Genomic DNA, 23,332 nt, shown 5'->3' with positions numbered 1-23,332 from the left:
TTTCAGCTCTGTATACCCAGTCTCAGATTTTGTTTGTTTGGGTGTTTATCCCAGCTGTAGAGAGCACATGGTGAGGTGCTACATCGGAGGAGGCGTTTTATTTATGTGCGTGCTCTGGACTAGATAAACACCATGTAGTCCTGGAGATGGATCATCAGCTAGGCTTTTTTTTTCTTTCTTTTGGCAGCCATCAGCATGCAAAATCAACTCAATAATGTACTTTAGCTGTGTTTGGGGAAAGCGGCTGACTAGCTGCCGGCCAGGGCGAACACACACCGCTCCGTTGTCCCTTCAAATCACCCACCCCTTCAGCCCAGGGTAAACTGAAACAGCCAAGATTAGTATTAATCCCTCTTAATGCTGTGGCTCATAATATAGTCATTAGGTGACTTGAGACTAAGCCATCCCACCTAACTGCTGCGATTTATTAAACACACACAGAGGATTTGCTGTCAATGCTGGGTGGGTATAAAGCGAGCATCACGTCTAAATACAGTGGTATCAGCCTATTAATACTGATGAGCTGTGCTGTGAATGGTTACATTCAAATGAGGGGTTCACACACTGAGGCAGGGATGAAATGGGATGACCGGGCTCTCCATTGAGTCCTGCTTTCCTGTATGTTGTGGAAATTCCTGAGCATGTTCACTCATTTGTCAGTAATATAGACCAAATTCAATCACACATCATCACAACCAGCATTTTTATGGTCGGTTCTTCTCCTTGTCCTGAATCTTAAATCTGAATATCATTGAACATTTCCTCTGTTCAAACGACACAGGGACTTATGTTAACTTACTGACAGGGCTCATGTGTTGATTTACTGGCTTATAGTCATCCTCATCCAGCCTTAGGTTGGTTAAACCACCACCAGTGATGCTACAGCTGGCTGTGACTGTGATGTTAAGAAAATCAACCACGTTCTCTGAGTTAGTTCAGCAGTAGTTCTTGAGGGATTTCAGCACCGGTGTTCTGAAAGTTCTGATCTGATTAGCATTGTCTGCCTCATGTTGTGAGGTCATAGTGCTTCGTTGTCTCTAGTTAGAGTTGTGCAATTGATATCAATGCTAATGTTGCCTGTAGGTATCAACCAAGTGTTTCTGGAAAATTTAAGGCAGTTCCAATTGTCCAGTCAAGTAATAATTGTTTCTTAACTTACATATTTCCATTGCTAGCCTAGCATTTCTTTATTATATGTTCCAGCAATCACAACTGAAGCCTAGCTATCTCTATGTATGTCCATGCTAATATGGTCAATTCAGACCCAAATATCAACATATCATAACAGAGGTCAAGAGGAATCTGAACAGATGTTCCTACTTTCTGTTAGGGTCAAAGTTCCATAGCATTTTATCAGAGTCTACATATATATGAACTTTTGAAATCTTATTAAATTAAATTTTGTTTACTTTTTAATATTTGCAAGTAAGTACATTTCTAAATAATAAAACGTAAGGTTCAATTTAGATGTGTAACCACAGGAAACTGCAGCTTCTACTTTTATGACGTCATTTATGACGTTCAGAAACTGTTGTTACAACCTGAAAAAGAGATAAGCATTGGATATAAATGCTGATTAAAAATGTATCCGACACTGTGTAACTTTCTTTGCACACCTTACTTTTTTGTTGAGCTCTTGGCTCCAAATACTGGAGCCGGATCACTGGTGATCATGGGCTCATTGTTGCTTCATCTTTTTGTTCTCGTCCGTAGTGGAAGCCAACATGGTGTCCAGTGACTTTTGATTCTTGATGACTTGACCAGGTTTAACCATAGTCACTGATACACCCATTTGTCACACACACATTTGTCTACAGAACAGTTTCCTTCAGCACGTTTCTATTATATGACACAAGTTTGTATAAACTGCACAGTTCCCTGGAGATCAGCTGGTTCTCAGATACTCCGAAACAGGTGTCAGAACCACCACTTGTGCCACCAGTACACCATTACGTGTTCAAAGTCACTTCCACCACTCATCTTATTCTATATATTCTACTCTAATGTTTAGCTCAACTGTAACTGAACCTCTTGACCCTGACGACATGCTTTATTGTCTGAATTGCAGCCATGTTATTCACGCGTTCCAAATCCAGAGATGGTTGAGTGGCTTCAGTCCAAACTGTATTTAATATAGTGACATACTGATTCTTTGCAGTTAACACAGGAGTGTTACCACTTCCATTCAACAGTTTTTTTTTCTTGTTTTTTTTTTTCAAACGCTACATCATTTTGTTTGCGGCAGGCCGTGTGTAATTCCCGGCAGAGTCGGCGGTTGCGTCGGAGGGTATTGTGCCCTGTGTGAACACAGCAGAGTCGGCCTGTACAGTGCGTGGTTTCTGGAATCTCTCTCTTACCCCATGGGAATGCCATTAGTTGGGAGCTGAAGGAGTGCAGCAGGTGAAACAAATAAGCACGATAACTCCCCACTCGTACACACACATACACACACACACACACACACAAATACACATACCCTCACACCACAGCTTTGTCTCCCTGTTGGTAGGTTTGCCTCAGTAATTTTTTTCTCTTTTTCTCTCCCCACATCTCACACATCCTCGCCTTCTTGTCTCATCAACTCTCCTCTTCTTGTTTGTTTTATACAGATTTATATATATTAAAAAAACACACTTCATGACCATCTGTGATTAGTTTAAAGTGTCATACGGTGGTCATGTTGTTTCAGAGATAGGTTGACATGTCCATTTCCTTTGACCAGCTCACTGCCCTCAACCTCTATGCCAACATCTGGTGCTCGAGTCAGGCTAAATCATCGCGCTGAGTTATTGTCATTGTATTTTCCAGTTTCACCTGGCAAGCTATAATTTGTAGTTGCTGTACTGCTTCTCTCCTCTATCCCCCATTTTTCCCCTTCAGTCGTGGATGGCGGTACTCATCAAGAGGGGTGTGAAATCCAGTCCAAGCCCGAGCATGTGTGATGGTTTATCTTGCCGAATGAATGCCATATGAGGCTTAACCCTTAACTGTACCCAACCTCGAAACCCCTCCAAACACTACCCTCCCAACCGTAAAACCCCTTTTGTTTTTTCCTCGTCTTCTCTATCTCATCCCCCTTTTCTTTTCCCCCGGCCAACATCTTAACCAAGACGCGCGCTGACATTGGAAAGGGTACGCAGTCAAAGGATGGGATGGAAATTGCGCGACTTGCTCCGCGCTGTTTGTTTTTCTGGAAATAGAGGTGATAATACAAGGCCGCCTCATCTGAAGGGCAGCTCAGCGTGACACTGCAAGCAAACACTTATGCATCAAAATGAACTGGAATGATTTGGATTAGAGTGCTGCGTTTACGGCGTGTCAGTGGGGGAAAAAAAAGAAAGGAAAAAAAGATTTTAACCGTATAAAATAAAACGTTATTTTACAGGAATGACATTCTGATAAATCAGTGTGCCACAAAATATCCACTGGCCCCCTCCACACACCTCACGTTCAGACAGTAATGTTCATGCACACCCCCTTAAGTTTTTAATTCAGCATGATAAAACATCCGTTATTTATAAGTACTCTGAGCGTAAAGTATGTCCATCCATCACAGAGGGGACAGCAGGCTGTGAAACACATTATGTGGACGTTGGGGCCCGGCCAGCTCCCTGCCGGAATAATGTGGCCTCTGTGCAAAGTATGCAGCATAGAAAATACATTTTATGTACAGGATAACAGGTGCAATGCAGTGCAGTGGCTGGCAGGCTCCAGCCCAGGCAAGGTTTGGTAATGAAGTCATGCTGTTTGAATGCACCTGCTTTATTTTTACTGGGGCTTTTTATTTAATTTTTTTTTAGGTGAAACACAATTCTGCTGAAAGGAATCGTCTTTGAACCCAATAAAGCGTTTTGGTCAGATTACATTCTATTGGAGAATTTTAGAGATCCATGATCTGTATGTTGTTTCAAAGACTTTGTCTCCTGACAGGAAGAGCACTTAATTCGCGTGTTTCATTAAAGCAGCAATAAAACCCTTTTTTTCTAGCTTGGAGTTTTTATTTTTTATTTTTTAGAAAATACAGTCTACAACATGATAGAAACATTTTAGGGTCACTTCACCAATATTACATATGAATAGTATGATTGTGAGTTATATAGTTAGTTAGAGACAATAACCATGTTGATGTGTTGGGCAAGTTACTGAAAATGTGTCATTAGTTACCGTTCCTAGTTACACCTCTCAAAAAGTAATTGAATTACTTCACTGCATTTGAAAGGTAGTTAGTTAGTAGAGAAAGTAGCTTGTAACTTACTTTTAACACAGAAGTGTAACTCTTCCTAATATGTTAGAGTTTAATTCATTCAGTGAAGAGCAAAATCACTTCAGTTTAATCCAGGTTGACAACTCAAGAGTCTGCTCCATGTTTTACCACAGATCCACAACTCAGTAGTTCAGAAACAAGTATTCTTTAAAATATGTAATGTTGTGGTAACCGCGCATGCCACATAATGGCAGCGTCCATGGTTCGATTCCAGCAGGTCTGCTGCAGGTCATTCCTCTCTCTCGCTCTCAAGTTTGAAACACGGTAAGGTAAGATGATGATGTGTTTGTGTTGTGTGAGTGTTTGACTGCTATCATCTCCATATTTCCACGCAAAACACAAATAACGAATAACTAGCCCATTAGATCTCAGTAATTATAGTTGTGTTATTTAATTTGAAACAGTGATTAGTTACATTACTAGTTACTACAAAAAGTAGTAGAATTATAGTAACGCCATCTAGTGGTGAGATTGCAAATAGCAAATCCAAATGAATACACCTCCCCTTTCCTGCACCTTTAAATCATGTTGGACTTGAGATTTATAACAACAATATCATAATAACATGGCATAACACTGTTGACATCATCAGAGTAATTTCTCAGACTTGAAAAAAGCTCCTCTAGAGATAATGAAGACTTAATGCAACTGTTTTTTTTTTTTTTTTTAAGATTTTGTTGGCATAGACGCCTTTATTTTTCAGTAGATAGACAGGAAACATGGGAGATAGAGGGGGGTGTGACATGCAGCAAAGGACCTCCGATCGGGATTCGAACCGGGGTCGGCTGCGTAAATGGTATGCGCTTAACCACTCGACCACCTGCGCGCCCTTAATGCAACTGTTTTTAAAGGCTGACTAGTAGTAGTCTGCTTGATGTGTAAAGTTGGAGGAGTATGCCTTTAGTTTGAAATATTGCCCAGTCCTACGTACCAGGTAGAGGTGGCTGTAATATCTCCCTGTCTATATATGTATTTACCCTGCACACATATACACATATACTCTTTCACGTCTCATTAAAAGGGGGAGACCTGTGTTTCCCCAGTGACAGAAGCTCTAGTTCGTCTTAATGATCAGCATGGAGTCCAAAGGGCAATTTGAACAGAGCCCTTTAGGTCAGAGGTTGCCACCAGTGGTGTGTGTTTGTTTGGTCTCCAGTGGTGTCGTCATTAATAAAAGTGGAGAGGGGGTTACTTGACAGAAATCCTTCTGAAGGATTTCAGTAAAGGATAATGGACAGATAGAACACACACACACACACACACACACACACACACACACACACACACACACACACACACACACACACACACACACACACTCACTAATACTAATAATGAAATCTCTTATTATGAAATAATTATGCATTACCCCAAACATACATATTACCTTTGAGCTAGAAGAGGATGTCCGGAGAACCTTACAGTTCATTTGTCTGTATTTGGGGTTAAGAGGTCCAATATAAAGTTTTAGAAGTTAACAGAAAAATTCTTAAATTTTGAAACCTTTTATCCAGTAACAAATGGGTAATCTGTGTAAGAGATACAAACTAAAAAAGAACATTTAAATATGTTAAAACATTACACAATCAATCTGGATCATGACATCATTATTAAAGACTAGGGCTATATTCGTGTTTTAAAAAAATATATATTTATTGATTTCACTTTTATAACAAGTAAAAGACAGATTCATAATTTTAAAAAACTGAGTAAAAACAAACCAAAAGCACCACACATCAACTCAGTTTCATATCCATAGCATCACAGGTTACAGTGATATGTGTGATAAAGACAATAAAGAAAAGCCTTCCAGCATGATGGCAGAAACACCAGGCTCTACATAGTTGAGATAGATTTTATAGAATTGGTATGTTTTAGAATGCAGTATACATATAAGGTATGCTTCATGAACTAGTGCCTTAAAGAGAACATGGTTAGCATGATGTCTACGATTAGAGGATACATGCGTTCTGTATATAATCTTAAACTGTATTCCTTTGACACGATTGCAAACAGAAGTTGATTTAGCACGTCTGCAGATATCCTTCCACTTGTCATCAATTGTGACAGATAGCTCTTGGTCTCATGTGCCCTTAAGCCCCTGTGACAGCGGCAGTAAGTAAGTGACATGGGGTGTAAAACGCATTGCTTCATAAAACAAACTGACAGACATCTTTCCAGCTGTTAGAAATAACAGTTTCTCAACAGAAGATCCTTAAGGATTGTCCATTAAACGTTGTGCTGTTCATTATATAATGCCTTATCTGCAGGTAATGAAATAAGTGCCTGTTTCTCAATCATTTGTTCAAATGTCAAATGTAATTACTGTAGTACTGAAAAATAAGTCCATCAGCCTACTATTGCCTCACTTACCCACTGTCTAAAACCAGCATCAGATAACTTCAGGGTTATTCAAGATAGACCTTCCCTCAAGTCAGCTCACTAATCATCGGGCCTTTAAATGTATGAAGTGTAATAGGGTTGTCACAGCTACACCTAGCAGTGTTTAATTTCTTCAAAAAACAGTAAGTCTGTCAGTGGATATTTCAACACCCAGCCAGATAGAATTTGAATTATTTACGACCCAGTCATGAATATTTCGTATCTCACACAGCTGATATTTGGTAAATCCAGACCCTCCATAAAGCCTTGTAGCTCCAGTGTGGTCATCTTAAGCTGTGGTAAGCTGTTAGTCCATATAAAGCAACTTTTTATCAACTTATTTTAGAATACAAAAGGAGCCATGGCTGTATTAATGATTAACTCATGGATTGTTTTCTAGATGAATGTTTTGGTCTATAAAATTCCATAAAATATCGAAAAATGCAGATCAGAAGTTTAATTATTCAAATATCTTGGTTTGTACGACCAACAGTCCAAACCGGCAAAGTTGTTAAGCTTTCTCTCATAGAGGACAAACAAAACCAGCAAATATTCACATTTGAAGTGCTGAAACCAATGAACATGGGTGATTTTGATTCAAAGTTGACTCAAATGAAAAATCAGTTAGACTTTTTCCTGTTCAAAGTTGTTAGAATTATTTCTGCTGCCTTCTTTCATTTGTAAATTATACTATTGTGTGTTTCACTTGTTATAACCTGATGAAAACAGCTGTGCTATAGATAAAACAATTAGGTGATTATCAGAAATAGATCATTTATTTAATGGCACCCGTTGCAACTGTTGCTATTCTTTGCTTTTCTTATCCAGCACTGTGAAGTCGTCTCTTGATTGACTTTGTGATTGATTAGTCTTTAGGAGCTAAGTGTTTGTAAGACTATTGGTTATGTGCTTTGCTGATCTTTCTCTCTCCTTGAACAATCCGGTAAGAGAGTGTTCTTGTAAATACAAATGCAAACTATATTCCATGTAGCCCTCTAGGAAATGCTGTCCTGCAGTAACCATTACAGCTGTCCTCCCAAGCATTTGGAAAAGTTTTAATTTCTCCAGGGCTTTCAAATTGCCTGTTTAGGTTGCACAGAGGCATTGTTCCAAGCATCTATGAAATACCACTGTGGCCCAACAAAATGACCATATGGAGCTCCATAGCATTGTTCCATCCTAATTGCTCCCTTCTACAAGTGTCAGTTTCATTCAGGAGAATACAGGGACCGAGGGCAGAGAGGAAGAATGAATGAAACAAGGGTGGGGGCCGAGGGCTAAGGAGAGCTGACATTCATCAAACTTCTCCCGACAGATGGATAAGAATGCTGTCGTGCAGACTTTGTTCAGCAGATGAACAGAGAGGAATTCTCCCTGGATTTCATTTAGCCTTGCTAGTCTTGTTAAAGCGTCGCCTCTCTCCTCAGCATGAGGAGCCTTCGCATTGCAACCAAGGACCCTGACTCTTAATTTCAGCGGCTGAAGAGGTCTAGATCAATAACCATCAGTGTTTGGTTTTGGGCCACTGCGTCGGTCGGGGGGGGGGTTCACCCCTCGCTCATCTGCTGCTCCCCATACTTCTCTTGTACCTATATCATTTTTTTGTTGTTCCTTTTCTCTGCAGGCATGTCTGTTAGTGTCAGGGTTGGGTTTTCATGTTTTGTATTGTCACAGTTGGATGAAGTGGTTTTCTCGTGTATTCTTCGTGTTTCTTTTTGTTTCTGCCGTCTGCACCTGGATGAGTCGATTTTCTACATCTGCATTACAAACTCACCAACGCCTACAGGAGACCAGAGCCCAGATATAACAGACCAAACCATTGTAAACCTGCTTATCTGCTGTCTTGAAACTGAAGAATGTAGTGGCATTTATCAGTTGTTCCTAAACCACATATTAGGGCTGCATGATATTGGAAACACTGTATATTGCCATATAAAAACATACATGAGATTTCACCAGATACATGCAGATTAATCTATTTTCCATCAAGATGTAAGTGCAGATAGATCTGGATACTGTAGTTGTGTGTGTGTGTGTGTGTGTACCTTATGGCTCAGACCATATTAATAGTAGATAGCTAATGTTTAACTCTTAACCAGAGCTAGGACAAGATACACACAGTCAAAAGCTGCTCCATGTAACCAAATGTCTGCCTGTAGCATCCAGGCAACATTATCATTATTGGTTTACAGGCAGGTGATATGCCGACCCTGTAGAGTTGTGCTATATGACAAGAGAAAAACATCTACCGTTTCATATTTGCTCTATTGTTGATATCGTTGATAGAGCACACTCTTCATGGCAATATTTTTTGTCATTGGAGTCTGTCTGACTATTTTGTCGTGAAGGTTTTTTTGCATTTACAGTGGACCAACCAGATAAATAGATAGGTGGGTTGGTTGGTAGGTAGGTAGATAAATATGTAGCTAGGTAGATAGATTAATAGGTAGGTAGATACATAGATAGGTAGGTAGGTAGGTAACTAGATAGATAGGTAGGTAGGTAGGTAGGTAGATGAATAGATGGGTAGGTAGGTAACTGGATAGATAGGTAGGTAGGTAGGTAGGTAGGTAGATGAATAGATGGGTAGGTAGGTAACTGGATAGATAGGTAGGTAGGTAGGTAGGTAGATGAATAGATGGGTAGGTAGGTAGGTAGGTAGGTAGATGAATAGATAGGTAGGTAGGTAGCTGGATAGATAGGTAGGTAGGTAGATGGATAGATAGGTAGGTAGGTAGCTGGGTAGATAGGTAGGTAGGTAGGTAGGTAGCTGGATAGATAGGTAGGTAGATAGGTAGATGTATAGGTAGGTAGGTAGATGAATAGGTAGGTAGGTAGATAGATAGGCAGGTAGATGGATAGGTAGGTAGGTGGATGGGTAGGTAGGTAGGTAGCTGGATAGATAGTTAGGTAGGTAGGTAGGTAGGTAGGTAGGTAGGTAGCTGATAGATAGGTATGTAGGTAGGTAGGTAGGTAGGTAGGTAGATGGATAGATAGGTAGATAGGGAGATGGATAGACAGGTAGGTAGGTAGGTAGATGAATAGATAGGTAGGTAGGTAGATGAATAGATAGGTAGGTAGGTAGGTAGATGAATAGATAGGTAGGTAGGTAGGTAGATGAATAGGTAGGTAGGTAGGTAGATGAATAGATAGGTAGGTAGGTAGGTAGGTAGGTAGGTAGGTAGGTAGATGGATAGATAGGTAGGTAGGTAGCTGGATAGATAGGTAGGTAGGTAGCTGGATAGATAGGTAGGTAGGTAGATGGATAGATAGGTAGGTAGGTAGCTGGATAGATAGGTAGGTAGGTAGGTAGGTAGGTAGGTAGGTAGGTAGCTGGATAGATAGGTAGGTAGATAGGTAGATGTATAGGTAGGTAGGTAGATAAATAGGTAGGTAGGTAGGTAGATAGATAGGCAGGTAGATGGATAGGTAGGTAGGTGGATGGGTAGGTAGGTAGGTAGCTGGATAGATAGTTAGGTAGGTAGGTAGGTAGGTAGCTGATAGATAGGTATGTAGGTAGTTAGGTAGGTAGGTAGGTAGATGGATAGATAGGTAGATAGGGAGATGGATAGACAGGTAGGTAGGTAGGTAGATGAATAGATAGGTAGGTAGGTAGATGAATAGATAGGTAGGTAGGTAGGTAGGTAGGTAGATGAATAGATAGATAGGTAGGTAGGTAGCTGGATAGGTAGGTAGGTCGGTAGGTAGATGAATAGATAGGTAGGTAGGTAGGTAGATGAATAGATAGATAGGTAGGTAGGTAGCTGGATAGATAGGTAGGTAGGTAGATGAATAGATAGGTAGGTAGGTAGATGAATAGATAGGTAGGTAGGTAGGTAGGTAGATGGATAGGTAGGTAGGTAGGTAGGTAGATGAATAGATAGGTAGGTAGGTAGGTAGGTAGATGGATAGATAGGTAGGTAGGTAGCTGGATAGATAGGTAGGTAGGTAGATAGGTAGATGTATAGGTAGGTAGGTAGATGGATAGATAGATAGGTAGGTAGCTGGATAGATAGGTAGGTAGGTAGGTAGGTAGATGGATAGATAGGTAGGTAGGTAGCTGGATAGATAGGTAGGTAAGTAGGTAGATGAATAGATAGGCAGACAGACAGACAGACAGATAGGTAGATGAATAGATAGGTAGGTAGAGGGATAGATAGGTAGGTAGCTGGATAGATGGATAGATAGGTAGGTAGGTAGGTAGATGAATAGATAGGTAGCTGGATAGATGGATGGATAGATAGGTAGGTAGGTAGATGAATAGATAGGTAGGTAGGTAGCTGGATAGATAGGTAGGTAGGTAGGTAGGTAGATGAATAGATAGGTAGGTAGAGGGATAGATAGATAGGTAGGTAGATGGATAGATAGGCAGGTCGATGGATAGGTAGGTAGGTAGATGGATAGGTAGATGGATAGGTAGGTAGGTAGGTAGGTAGGTAGGTAAATGGTAGGTAGGTAGGTATGTAGGTAGGTAGGTAGGTAAATGGTAGGTAGGTACTAGTGTTGTTTTTGGCGGCCTATTTTACTTTTAGTTTTAGTTTAGTCTTTGTGTCAAGCGGTCGTTTTAGTTTTTATTAGTTTTAGTCATGTTCATACTCCTTTTAGTCTAGTCAAGTTTTAGTCGACGAAAAGTCTGAGCATTTTAGTCTAGTTTTAGTCAGAATTGTCCCTGACTATTTTAGTCTAGTTTTAGTCAAAGAAAACTGTATTAATCTCTTTTCAGTAATGTTATTCTATCTAACCCCGTCAATATAGTATAAGTACCTAGTGGTAGAGAGATGGAACTGTAACCTCCTGGAGGTGTTATTTTAAGACTTGTTGTCACAAACAACAACAAAAACAATAGTCCAGAGAGGTATTCCATAAAAGTGGTCAAGTGACAAACTTGGGTTAGTTAACCTAGAGGGAGAGGTAAATCTGATAATAGAAGACCCCAGTGGCTTCAATATATTAGCTAAACAAAGCCAAAGGGTTCATCTATTAGTGAATTTACCCCTTCTCACGAGCTTACTTAGCCAGGTGCCAAACACACCTCATACTGCGCTCCCGCCTGGACACAACCATATATGGTCAGCACGTGCATATTAATTAGCCATGTGCCCTCTGTGGAGCGGTTACAAAGTGACAACAAAGACGCGGGGGGAGGGCGGGGGGAAGAAGCGAGATACACGGCGATATTGGGCAATAAATCAGTCAGAAAAAATATCTTGCATTTTAATAACCTACAATAAAAACTAAACAAAAAAAACAAAATATTTTCGTCTCGTTTTTATTCGTCAACAAAATGGGATTACACATTTTATTATTGTTATCGTCACGTGACCAGCATTTTCGTTTCGTCTCGTCTCGTTTTGGTCACGTGATAAAGGTTCGTTGACGAAGATATTTCATCATAATTTTCGTTGACGAAAGCAACACTAGTAGGTACGTAGGTAGATGGTAGGTACGTAGGTAGATGGGTAGGTAGGTAGGTACATAGGTAGATGGATAGATAGGTAGGTAGATGGATGGTAGGTAGATGGTAGGTAGATGGTAGGTAGGTAGGTAGGTAGATGGTAGGTATGTAGATGGTAGGTAGGTAGGTAGATGGATGGATAGGTAGGTAGGTAGGTAGATACATAGATACATAGATGGATGGATGGATGGATGGATGGATGGATAGATTGGTAGGTAGGTAGGTAAATGGATAGGTAGGTAGGTAGATGGATAGGTAGGTAGGTAGCTGGATGGGTAGGTAGGTAGATAGATAGGTAGATGTATAAGTAGATGTATAGGTAGGTAGGTAGATAGGTAAATGGTAGGTAGGTATGTAGATGGTAGGTAGGTAGGTATGTAGGTAGATGGATAAATAGGTAGGTAGGTACGTAGGTACGTAGGTAGATGGATAGATAGGTAGGTAGGTAGGTAGGTAGGTAGATGGATGGTAGGTAGGTAGGTAGGTAGATGGATAGATAGGTAATTAGGTAGGTAGGTAGATGGATGGGTAGGTAGGTAGGTAGGTAGGTAGGTAGGTAGGTAGATGGATAGATAGATAGGTAGCAAGCACTCATTTTCAGGTTGTGGAAAGCAACTTGTTGGGTCTGCTTTGGTTGTTTGATTAATTGATAAAGAGGAGCCCAAACTCTGTGTATCCAAGAACCCTTCAGTCAGACTAAGTTATGTTTATATATCAGCACAGAATCTGTAAAATTATATTTAATAATACAGAAATACATTATATAGAAATAGCAAACACACATTGTACACAGTTTGGTTTATTCAAAGTGCATCATTACTGAACCTGGTGTGTTTATTTATCTGCTCTGGTAAAGATCTGCAAAAGGGGGAAAAAATAATTAAGACCATTATTAGTGAGGACTACAACTGGACCTCATCTGTCATAAATAACAACAGGATGGACTGGTTTCACTCACCTTTTAGAGAAGAACTGCTGAAATAAATAAATAACTTCTGTTTGATCTATGAAGGAAAATCCCTGCACGTGGGAGCTGATGCATGTGTGTTACCATAGCTACTGCGGTTACTTTCCAGACAGTTCCTGATGAACAGATGGATTTAATAGCAGTTAAACTATGAACTTAATAATAGTTTAATAATAGATCAGATATGTCCGTTTTGCTTTCTCACCACAAATAGAACATGTAGACAGAACTCCTCCTTTCCCACATGTCTCTGTCCATTTTTATTAATTGACAGCTTTCACAGCAGCCTAAAGAACCAAACCAAACAGGCAAACACACTAAACAGGTCTGATCATTTTGATAGATAGTAAAAAGTTTAAGAGATAAAATAGTGTAAGTGATGATCTTAAACTCCAGGATGGATGATGGAACTGAAGAAGAGGCCTATATTACAGTAAAATATGTGACACATTAGACTGGCACATTCAGTTCTTTGTGAATGAATCAACAACAGATGAGTTGCCAAGCCCTGTTTGTTTCTTTGAGCTGCCTTCAGCACCACAAAACCATGATCACATTTACTGTGGCAGTCTCTCCATCATACCCTCAGACAGTGATGCACACATTCCAAGGGCTGCCTTTTTGTTTGTGTAGCATAACATAATAGAAGTTTATTTAGTGTCATTGAGTGTCAAAATACAAAAGAGCAGGTTGATATAGAATGCAGACCTTAATACCAGATCTCCAATTCATTTAACCATTGATTTCAGTGCTGGATCAGCTTCAGTACATCATGTGATTTCAGGGCTCTAGTACATGTTTGAAGTAAAAAAAAAGGGGGTACACTGTCCAAGTTCAGAATTCTATAAGTAGCTAATAACATTAAAGCATTACATTTTAACCGCAAAAATATAGTATGCATAAGACTCAGGGACTAACCCACTTAAAGGACAAGTTCACATGTTTTCAACTCAGTCTTAAGACAACAGTCAGGTGCCAAAAAGAACATTGAAATCGTTTTTTATCTTGCTGTAATCATTCCTCCTGTTCAAACTTACCATTAGAAGATCCTTTCATATTACACTTACAATGAAAGTGATGACGGATAAAATCCACAGTTATCCTTCTGTATTTATGATTTATGATCTGAAGCTAATATGAAGTCCCACTATTTGTTACTATACTTCCACCACAGCTCAACAGGAAACACTAAGAGGATGTGTCAGATATCACTTGATATGACTAACTCACACTGCTGAAGACTCATATAAGCTTCACATCTACTTTTAAATGACTGTGTGGACACACTGTGGATTTTGTTCTCCATCACTTCCATTAAAAGCACATTTGAAGGAGATCATTTAATAGTCAGTATGAACAGGAGGAATGATTACAGAGAGGAAAAGCTCTTTACTGTTCATATGAACACCTGACTAATGGTTTAAGACTCTTGAAAAATTGTAGGCAATTAGTAAAGAATGTTGAAACAGTTGAGAAGGCAGAAGCAGCTTTTAGTGGCAGACTCATTAATGTTCACAACCTGGAACAGTATAACTTGTTTTCTCTCCCAGTACTAATTTTTATACCATAGCTTTTCTCAAATATTAAATTTGTGGAACTGATTGGCATTACTAAAAAACTGAGCTGTGACTTGATGAACGTTATGATGGTAGAAAGATGGAAGCTTATGACATGGACAAAAAAAAAACAGTACTTGGTGTGGATTGCTTACATCATGACCGAAACCTTATCCGTTTAATAAGGTCACTATCTGTCCTCATACTAATCCAGTGGATTGCATTGATGCACCGAATATGAAATGCTGCAAACAGCTGTAACCTCCTGACTCTGCACACCAGTATTTTTCTTGAGTAACTTGCTCCAAATACTGAGTAGAGATACAAAGTTGATTGTTCACGAATAAAAGTTGAATTTGGAGCTTCTGACTTTACTGAAACTGACTCAGAGATACTGATTCATCACCCTGCTGGCCTGCTGGCTGCAGTCGCAGCCTTTACTTAAGAAAACATCTTTCAGCATATGTAGATTCTGGCTTGTAAAGAACAAATTTACTAGGCCTGTCACAGTAATTTCGTTATCCACTTATCGTACAATAACGTAATTATCATCATCATTATGTCTATATATGGACTTACCTTATGATACATGGACATGACCTTGATCATTTTTTGACCTCAGTATTACCACACTTCACATTAGTAGCTAAGACTCTATTCATGTCACATTAGCTAAACAAGTAGTGTCCTCCATTCCTCACTGTGTACGTCCTGAGTGGAGACTGTAGAAGAATTAAAGGGAAATAACTCTGTCCCCAACCATAATGACACTCTGTGTATCACCCACTCTCCAATCATTATCATGCTATTATATTATCATTTTATATATATGTGTATATATATATATATATATATCAGTATACCAGTGGTATAAAATGATCTTCAAATGACAATAATATTGTTTATCATGATTATTTCTGAGACAATATATTGCCCAACAAAAGTAGTTATGATGATATGTCTAGAATTGACCAGACAATAGCCAAGTGTAATTTTGGCTTATTATCAAGCTACTTATAGTATTAACATGAATTAGTTACCACTGATGTAATCCACAGCCATAGGTAGACCTTTTGCTTTATTAACGTCAGTGTTTTCTTTAAACATCGCTCTTTGTTCATGATTTAAAACATGGAGAGAAAAGCTTTAAATATAAGTCTTTTGCCAACCTGGATGTTGCGTTTGTGCACATGAATAATTCTCATGTCCGTACATACAAAAGAAACACTCACACTTTTCAATTTTAAACATTTTCAACTGTGCAACATTCTTGTTCTATTTGGATGTTATCCAGCGGGCCTCTTTGTTTAAGTTGCTCTTGTAAGATGAAGACATGACTCAGTTGCAGTGCCAGTACCATAAGAACGTAATCCTCCTCTGCTTTGATGTATCGGCCATTAAAAGAATTTGATATTTTGCTTCTTGTGCCTCCACTCGTCTACTCTGTGATTCTGTTGAAGACTGGGCCTGTTTGTATAACTCTTAACTCTGCTTGGTAAGCCTGCCGATGATCTCGGAGGCTCCACATGGAAATATTTGTATGTTTTTTAAGCAGGGACGGTTTGGTGGGGAGTGTACATATTGTTTGTGTTTCATTTCTTGATGTTTTTTTTCTGCTGTTGTCTGGACAATAAGGTGCATCTGCAGCTCAGATTCATCTCCCTTTGCTCGTTCCTTCCCTGTGTTCTAAGCCTTTTCTGCTCCACTGCCAATAGATGTGCATGTGTTAAAGATGGCTTCTGTTTTTTTTTCTTTTTGCGGTGAGCCTGCCTCATCCCGAGGTGCTCTCGTGGGGGCAAAGGTTCGCACCCCCCCCCCCCCCCCCCGTCTCCCCTGCCTCTCCTTGCTGGGGTCATTTGGAGAGGTAATCCACACATGGCTGGATACTCTCACTACAGCTCTAAGCAGAAAGATGGGGCTCTGGCGTGGTAAAGGTAGATAGGATTAGGCTCATGGTGAATTGTAATGGCCTCATTTCACAACCTTTCTTTTTTTCTTTTTTCTTTTTTTCACCAATTAAGCTGAACTCGAGTTGGGCTTGTACACGCTATTTTAAATCAGGACTTGTACCCCAGCAAACCCAGCCCTTTAGATGGCAACATGCACGGCTGGGTGAACCGGTTTAATCCTGCATTTTTCTCTATTTCTTCTTCTCTCCTTTTTTTTGGTGGGGGGGGGGGGGGTAAATGTCAGCCAGAGGTCAATCTGGTTATAGAATGATTGCCTCACCACCGTCTCACCGTCGTTATTTATTTCACTCCACTACCACAAGCCCCGGAGATTGGGCAGAAGTACAGAGCCTGTATTTAGACTTTATTTAAGAAGATTGGCGGCGGCCACTGACAGAGCGCTCCCCGTCAGCTCTGTTTTCACCGATGGCCGGCCGGATCAATATGACACAATTGAGTTTTCCAATCTGCGGTCTTTGGGAACGCGGCCGTGGCACTTACAGGGTGATCGCCTCTGATGAAGTCTTCATCAGGATCTATTGACAGATTCATTTGAGCACCCTCCTTCCACCCATACAACATGTTTTTTTCACACTGTAAAGTAATGGGACACTAAAACCCTCTTTTAAAAAGTTTTTCCAACAGCTGATGGACAGATTGAACTAAACTCCTTCATTCTCTCATTCTTTTCTATTCTATGTTTTCTGTTTTATTATTATCTTTCATGGTAGAAGCTGTTTGTTGTATTTATATTTGCTAAATTTAAATTCAGTGCCCCCTGCCCCCCCCCTTTTTCATGCTTCAAACCCCCAAAAACTGCTCCAAGCTGTCAGATTGAACAAAAAACACCAGATGAAAAAATATTCAATAAAGCAGCGAGGAGGTTTGCTTTTGAAAGCGAGGCCTAGGAGTGAACTGGCGGCCGATAAAGGGACTGTGTAAATTTCCAAATGATTTCATATTTGATTTCTAAACAAGCCGCAGGGGTATTGGATATCACACACACTAATGCACGGCGGTCACATGTGCACTTTTGGAAATTGGTTGGACACTCTCAGCGGCTCTTTTGATGTCCAAGTTGTTTTTACGCGTCTGGAGTGGAGCTGCTCTTAAGGAATAATCCTCCCGGTATTGCTGTGGCAAGCACTCCTCTGGCACAGCAGTTCACAGCAGCGTGCGTGACTCCACTAATTTTCTCCGTTGTTGTTTTACCTGTTTTGTATTTTTGCTACCTCCTCTTAACCTTCTCTCTCTCTCTCTCTCTCTCTCTCTCTCTCTCTCTCTCTCTCTCTCTCTTCTCTCTCTTCTCTCTCTCTCTCTCTCTCTCTCTCTCTCTCTCTCTCTCTCTCTCTCTCTCTCTCTCTCTCTCTCTCTCTCTCTCTCTCTCTCTCTCTCTCTCTCTCTCTCTCTCTCTCTCTCTCTCTCTCTCTCTCTCTGTGAATTCTCCAGAGAAACAGAGACTATTGAAGTCAGGGTAGATAGGCTAAAGGTGCTTTGCTAGAGTGAAATGCTCAGTGAAGACTGCTGATTAGCTGCATCTTTCTCTGCAGCTGCCTTTATTAAACTAATTCTATTTCTATTCTATGTTAGCTATTCTTCTAATAGCTAACATTATGTCGAGTTACTGTAATGGCTCATTATTTGAGTTTTTATGTTTAAAAAGTTATGAATACTATCTGTAGACTTTAAAAAAAAATCAGATTCTCAAACGTTTTATTTGAGAGGCCTCGCTGTTCCATTTACTCTATTATCTGGTACATATTTTCCATTTTCATAAGATTTTAGGGCTCTAACAATTATTTCTGTCTGTTTTTCATATACAGGAGTGTCAAACAACGCAGGGTTGGGTACGGCCAAACTCCCAAAAAGTTTGGCCGTACCCAACTAAAAATATCACTAAAAAAACACTCTTTATTACAGCCTGTATATTTGTTAGCCTATATAAAATTTCACAGAGGAAGAGTGGGTCGTCCGCTAATCAGAAAATCTGCGATTTGATTCCCGGATCCTCCAGTCCACATGTTGATGTTTCCATGGACAAGATACTGAACCCTGAACCCCTGAAGGCTATCAGTGTGTGAATGAAGAGTAAAAGCACTTTGAATGGTCGGAAAACTAAAAAGGCGCTATACAGAAATAAATAAATCACAGAAATGAATCTTCTATCTGAGACAACAGTAGCTTCTAAGTAACAGGCTAGCTGTTTCCCTCTGCTTCCAGTCTTTATGCTACGCTAGGCTCATCCTGACTCCAACTCTGTCCTTATCAGCTCTGTATATTAGATTAGTATTCATTTTTTCATTGCAAATAAGAGATGGCCAAATAAGTTTATTTCTCAAAACTGTTCCTTTAAATTTTCTTCCCCCCCACTGTCTTTCATCCTCACATTCCTCCTTTTCTACTTTCACTCTATGCTTCCATCTCTCTCCTGAGCAGCAGATAGGGTCCTGCTGATGTTTACACAGGCCGTCATATAGCGTGCAGAAGATACATTAAGCTCTGACTTGTTTGTTAGAGCAGCAGTGTTTAAGAAGTCAGTACAGTAAAACCTGTTTGGTTGTGCCATGATGTGTCTACGGGTCAATGACCAATAAGGTATAACCATTGCACCATTTTCTACATAAAGTAACACTGAATGCTCCCTAAAATATCAAATATTTCATCCACCTACAGTGTATTTAAGTGTACTAATATAAATGACTTCATTTCAAAACATCACATGAAAGGGAAAAAAGGTATTTCTGCATTTAATTTTTAATGTGTTTTTCAAGATTGAGCAGGACATATCCTAAAAACAACCATTTTTAAAATAAATAATATGTGACAATTGATGTAATTAAAAAAACATACCAGGGACGCTCCTATTATGTGGCATGAGCAGTAACCACTCGACTACCAAGGTGCTCCAAATGATGTCACATTTGTTAAAAATCATAGTGTTGCATTGCAAAAGTGTGATTATATTTATTCCACATTGTAGATGACATTTATTTTCCTGTATATAATCAAATTTTTATGAAAAAATACTGGTTACACCAGTTGACACTGGGTTGCATCACATCATTGAGCCATACATTTGATCCTATTTTATATAGTTCTGCTGAAAGCTCATACATATCACTTATCACTGTGTTTTGTTTTGGGAATTATTTTTGTGACTGGGTCAAAAAGTGCCTTTTCTGCAATATGTAAAATATCCACTTTAAAAAGATGTTGACAGACGCAGCTTGATGTCTATATTTTAAACGTGATGAGATCTAGAGATGTCCTGAGCTGATCCAAGCATTATTTAAGGGTGTGCTAATATAAACCTTTTTCTTTTTTTTTTTACTTTACCCTGTTTTGTCCCCATCTGCCTGATTGTGTTGCAGTCCTGCTCTCCTTTACATCAGCCTACAATGCAGCATTTTACTGCTGAAAACTGAGTGTGTGAATATGAAAAATTATGTGGGTGTTTCTGAACTCCCAGAATGACAAAATACAGATTCTCTTTGCTCACTTTTACTTGCGAATATCATACATTCAGGTAGCACTTTCTCATTTATAATTGACATTGATCATTACTATTTGTGGTAAAATGACAAAACATCAACAGAGACACACTCACATTTTCCCACATTAACTTTTCTTCATTTATTCACATTGATAATTTAAGGAACTTTTGGACCAAATAGCTCATGAAAAATAAGTCTTCAGCTGTTATTTTAATGTGTCATATGCATAATTAGTCAACAGACAGACTCTGTATCAGCTGAAATCTTAAAGGACTCAGATGGATTGGGATTGGGTCCAAACAAATGTTGATTGAGACGTTGCTTATGAAAAGTGAAAGGTCTTAAGTTACGTTGCAGTCAGATGTCAGTGGTGTCATGTTCTGTGGTTATATGCCTGACAGTGGTGTGTCTCTGTCTCTCTCTCTCCTTCTCTTCAGAACTGTCAGATGTTGAACCCAACGTTTTCCTGAGGCCCTTTCTAGAAGTGGTCCGCTCCGAGGACACCACGGGACCCATCACTGGCCTCGCCCTTACCTCTGTCAACAAGTTCCTCTCATATGGCCTTATAGGTAAGATATCACACTGCCAGTAGTCATTCTGACGCCACAGTGAGATCCATTACATTAAAACAAACTCTCCTGATATCTCTTTAAGTTGCATTAACAAACAGGTGTGCATTACTCCATACAATGGACAACAAAAGGGGGCCATTATTGTAAATTAAAAAAGAAATGTATGAGAGAGACAGTGGACTAAAAAGCCTTTTAGAAACAAAAGTGTATCAAAGTTGCAGAAACCCAGTGATGGTAAGGAAGAACAAATATATTCATGCTGCTGTCTGTTTTCTCACCTCTGCACCCCTGACCAATGCAGTGAAAAGTGTCAATGTACCTTTAATAGTTTAATATTGTATTGGCAAACCCGCTGTTTAATATAGGTAGGAACAGGCTCAGATATTTTAACCTTTAACTCTCTACAGCCAGGTAAGTATTTTCCTCTTATTTGCAATATAACTGCTGTTTGGTCCAGTCAGTATTGCTCAACTTCATTCAGGCATTTCTATTCTTTTTAACTTTGTATGGTGATCTTTGACCACTTTGTTCCTACCGATTTTAATAGTGTTTTCATTACTTGTAACTTCAGTTATTTGCACATTTTTAAAGCTCAAGTGAATTTAATACAGTATGGAATTAAAGGTTTCTGATTGACTTGATTATATCCTAGATTCACATTTGCTTAAAAGGTAACCATTGATCTCTGAAATCTCTTGTCAAGTTATAACCTTTGGAAGTGAATACTGTAATACAAATATAAACCTGGTGAGGTTGAAATGAGTTTGAGAAGCTCATCATCATCATCCCAGCACTACTAAAGGTCAGATTTTCATTGGAAAGCTCAGTTTTAACCAATTGTCAGGTCAATGCAGGAACGTCAGGAATGTCCTTTTGTCATTGATGCAGAAGCTGACTGGTGCTGGCGTACAGTCAGGACTGCCTGTCCTCATTAGTCTCATCATGGAAGTATGGCCCAGTGTCTGCCAGTTGTTTTGTTAAGTGTGAAATGAGCATGCATCACCAGATGTTAGTCTAAATAGCAGGGGTTGAGTCAATGTTACATTGCTGTCAAAACAGCTGCAGTTATTGCTAAACAAAATAACAGCCTAGCATTACATGAACAGTACCGTGTCAAAAAGCTAGTGGGAATATCCATTAGAGAGGTTTTTATTTCTCATTAAATGTCAAGTGATTTTTGAACTTTTCTTTGAAACCAAATGTCTAAGAATTACGTTCTCTGGAAGTGATGACAGTGAGGATTTTCAGGTGTTTAATTGAACTGTAGAGCAGCCGAAAGCTTTCCAGACTGGTACTGAAACACCTCCTAATATAAGTTAACAGAACAGTCTGTCTATACTCACACACATACACGCAATATTTGTGCAAAGATCCCCTTACAAATCGCTCAGACTCCCAGAGCTTCTGTCTGTCACTCCAGACCTGACACCAGCTCCCTTAATCCCCACCACCCCCATCCTGACGCCATGGCACCACCACCAGCATCTCATCAGCGCTGGTCTGAGGGATGCACGGCCGCACCGTTGCAGCCACACCACTCTCCTCTGCTCCCAATAAAGATGAGAAAACATGAGTGTTGGGACGACTTCATTAACCCTCCTGCATGTCACTTCGACTTTTGTTCCTCAAACAGAGAAAAGTCTCCAGCAGCCTGTTAACACACTCACCTCTTCTCTTGTTTTACTTTGCCATGACTCCATTTTTTTTTAGTTGGGGGCAGGGTGGAGGTCTGAGCCGGCAATGAATGCGTGTTCAAAGAGTATTGAAACTTGATCTGAAGAATGTATCAGAATCTCCCAGAGGACACTTAAGACATATTTTCTCATGAAAGTGTAGAGTGACTAAATAGGAATTAGATTTTCACAGAGTTGCGCTGCACCAAGCACTCATTTTAAGTTTTTGTTTTTTTTAAATTAAATGTTTAAGGCTTCTGTTTTATTTTAGTGAACGCAGGAATTCTTCATTTTCTTATTGCTAAATCACACAGATTTGTTGTATTTAATTTGTACAGTTAGAGTACATGTAAAGGTAGGTACTACATTTCTCTGTCTGAAAATTTGTCCCTGACAGTTGTATTTGGGTATTTTCTTGTTTTGACAGATTCAATTCTAGAGAACAAATATGTGTTTTCCATTTACTAAATTATACATATATTAGGTAGATAATTTGTCCAGTGGAACATTGCAATGTTCCTGCAATAAGGCCATATAAATCACAAAGCAAATGAGATAAATGTAATAAAACCATGAGAAACCTACTCTATACTGGACCCTAACCCTATCCTACTGTATGCTCAGTAATATACTGTTTACTGGCAAGACAACATGATAAAGTAACCTAAAGAAAAAACATAATACATATGTTAGATGATACTTTAAAAACATGTTTTTGGAGTCCCTGTAATTTTAGTTAAGAGCAAATAGTGCTCAGTTACATACTATTAATCCAAATAGTAATAATACTCCTTCATAGAAACATTTTGACATTAAAACTAACTCTTTGTGTTTGAGGACTTTACTGATTAAATCCAGCATCAAATATCCTTTCAGCTAAAGTCGTCTGTCAGAATAAATGAAATTCACCACATTAGCAACAGGAGAGTTGAGCACATGTCAGTGGTAAATGGACAGAATGTACAACAACGTTGGTCTTGTCAAACACTGCCATCTGCTGGCTGGGAGGAAACACCAACC

The 23,332-nt window shown here is 39.4% G+C and overlaps 1 protein-coding gene across 2 annotated transcripts in view; it reads left to right on the top strand.

Moving 5' to 3' along the window:
• Window positions 1–23,332, top strand: part of gbf1 (golgi brefeldin A resistant guanine nucleotide exchange factor 1) — a 93,397-nt gene that overhangs the window by 30,001 nt on the left and 40,064 nt on the right. For both annotated transcript variants that reach the window (XM_053333457.1, XM_053333456.1), the window contains exon 4: window positions 20,505–20,636. In XM_053333457.1, the coding sequence (XP_053189432.1) occupies window positions 20,505–20,636 (132 nt within the window). The remainder of the gene's footprint in view (window positions 1–20,504; window positions 20,637–23,332) is intronic.

The sequence above is a fragment of the Scomber japonicus genome, chromosome 14, assembly GCF_027409825.1.
Source record: "Scomber japonicus isolate fScoJap1 chromosome 14, fScoJap1.pri, whole genome shotgun sequence".
Lineage (NCBI taxonomy): Eukaryota > Metazoa > Chordata > Actinopteri > Scombriformes > Scombridae > Scomber > Scomber japonicus.
The sequence above is the reverse complement of the archived record's forward strand: the minus strand, read 5'-3'. Positions and strand labels throughout refer to the sequence as shown.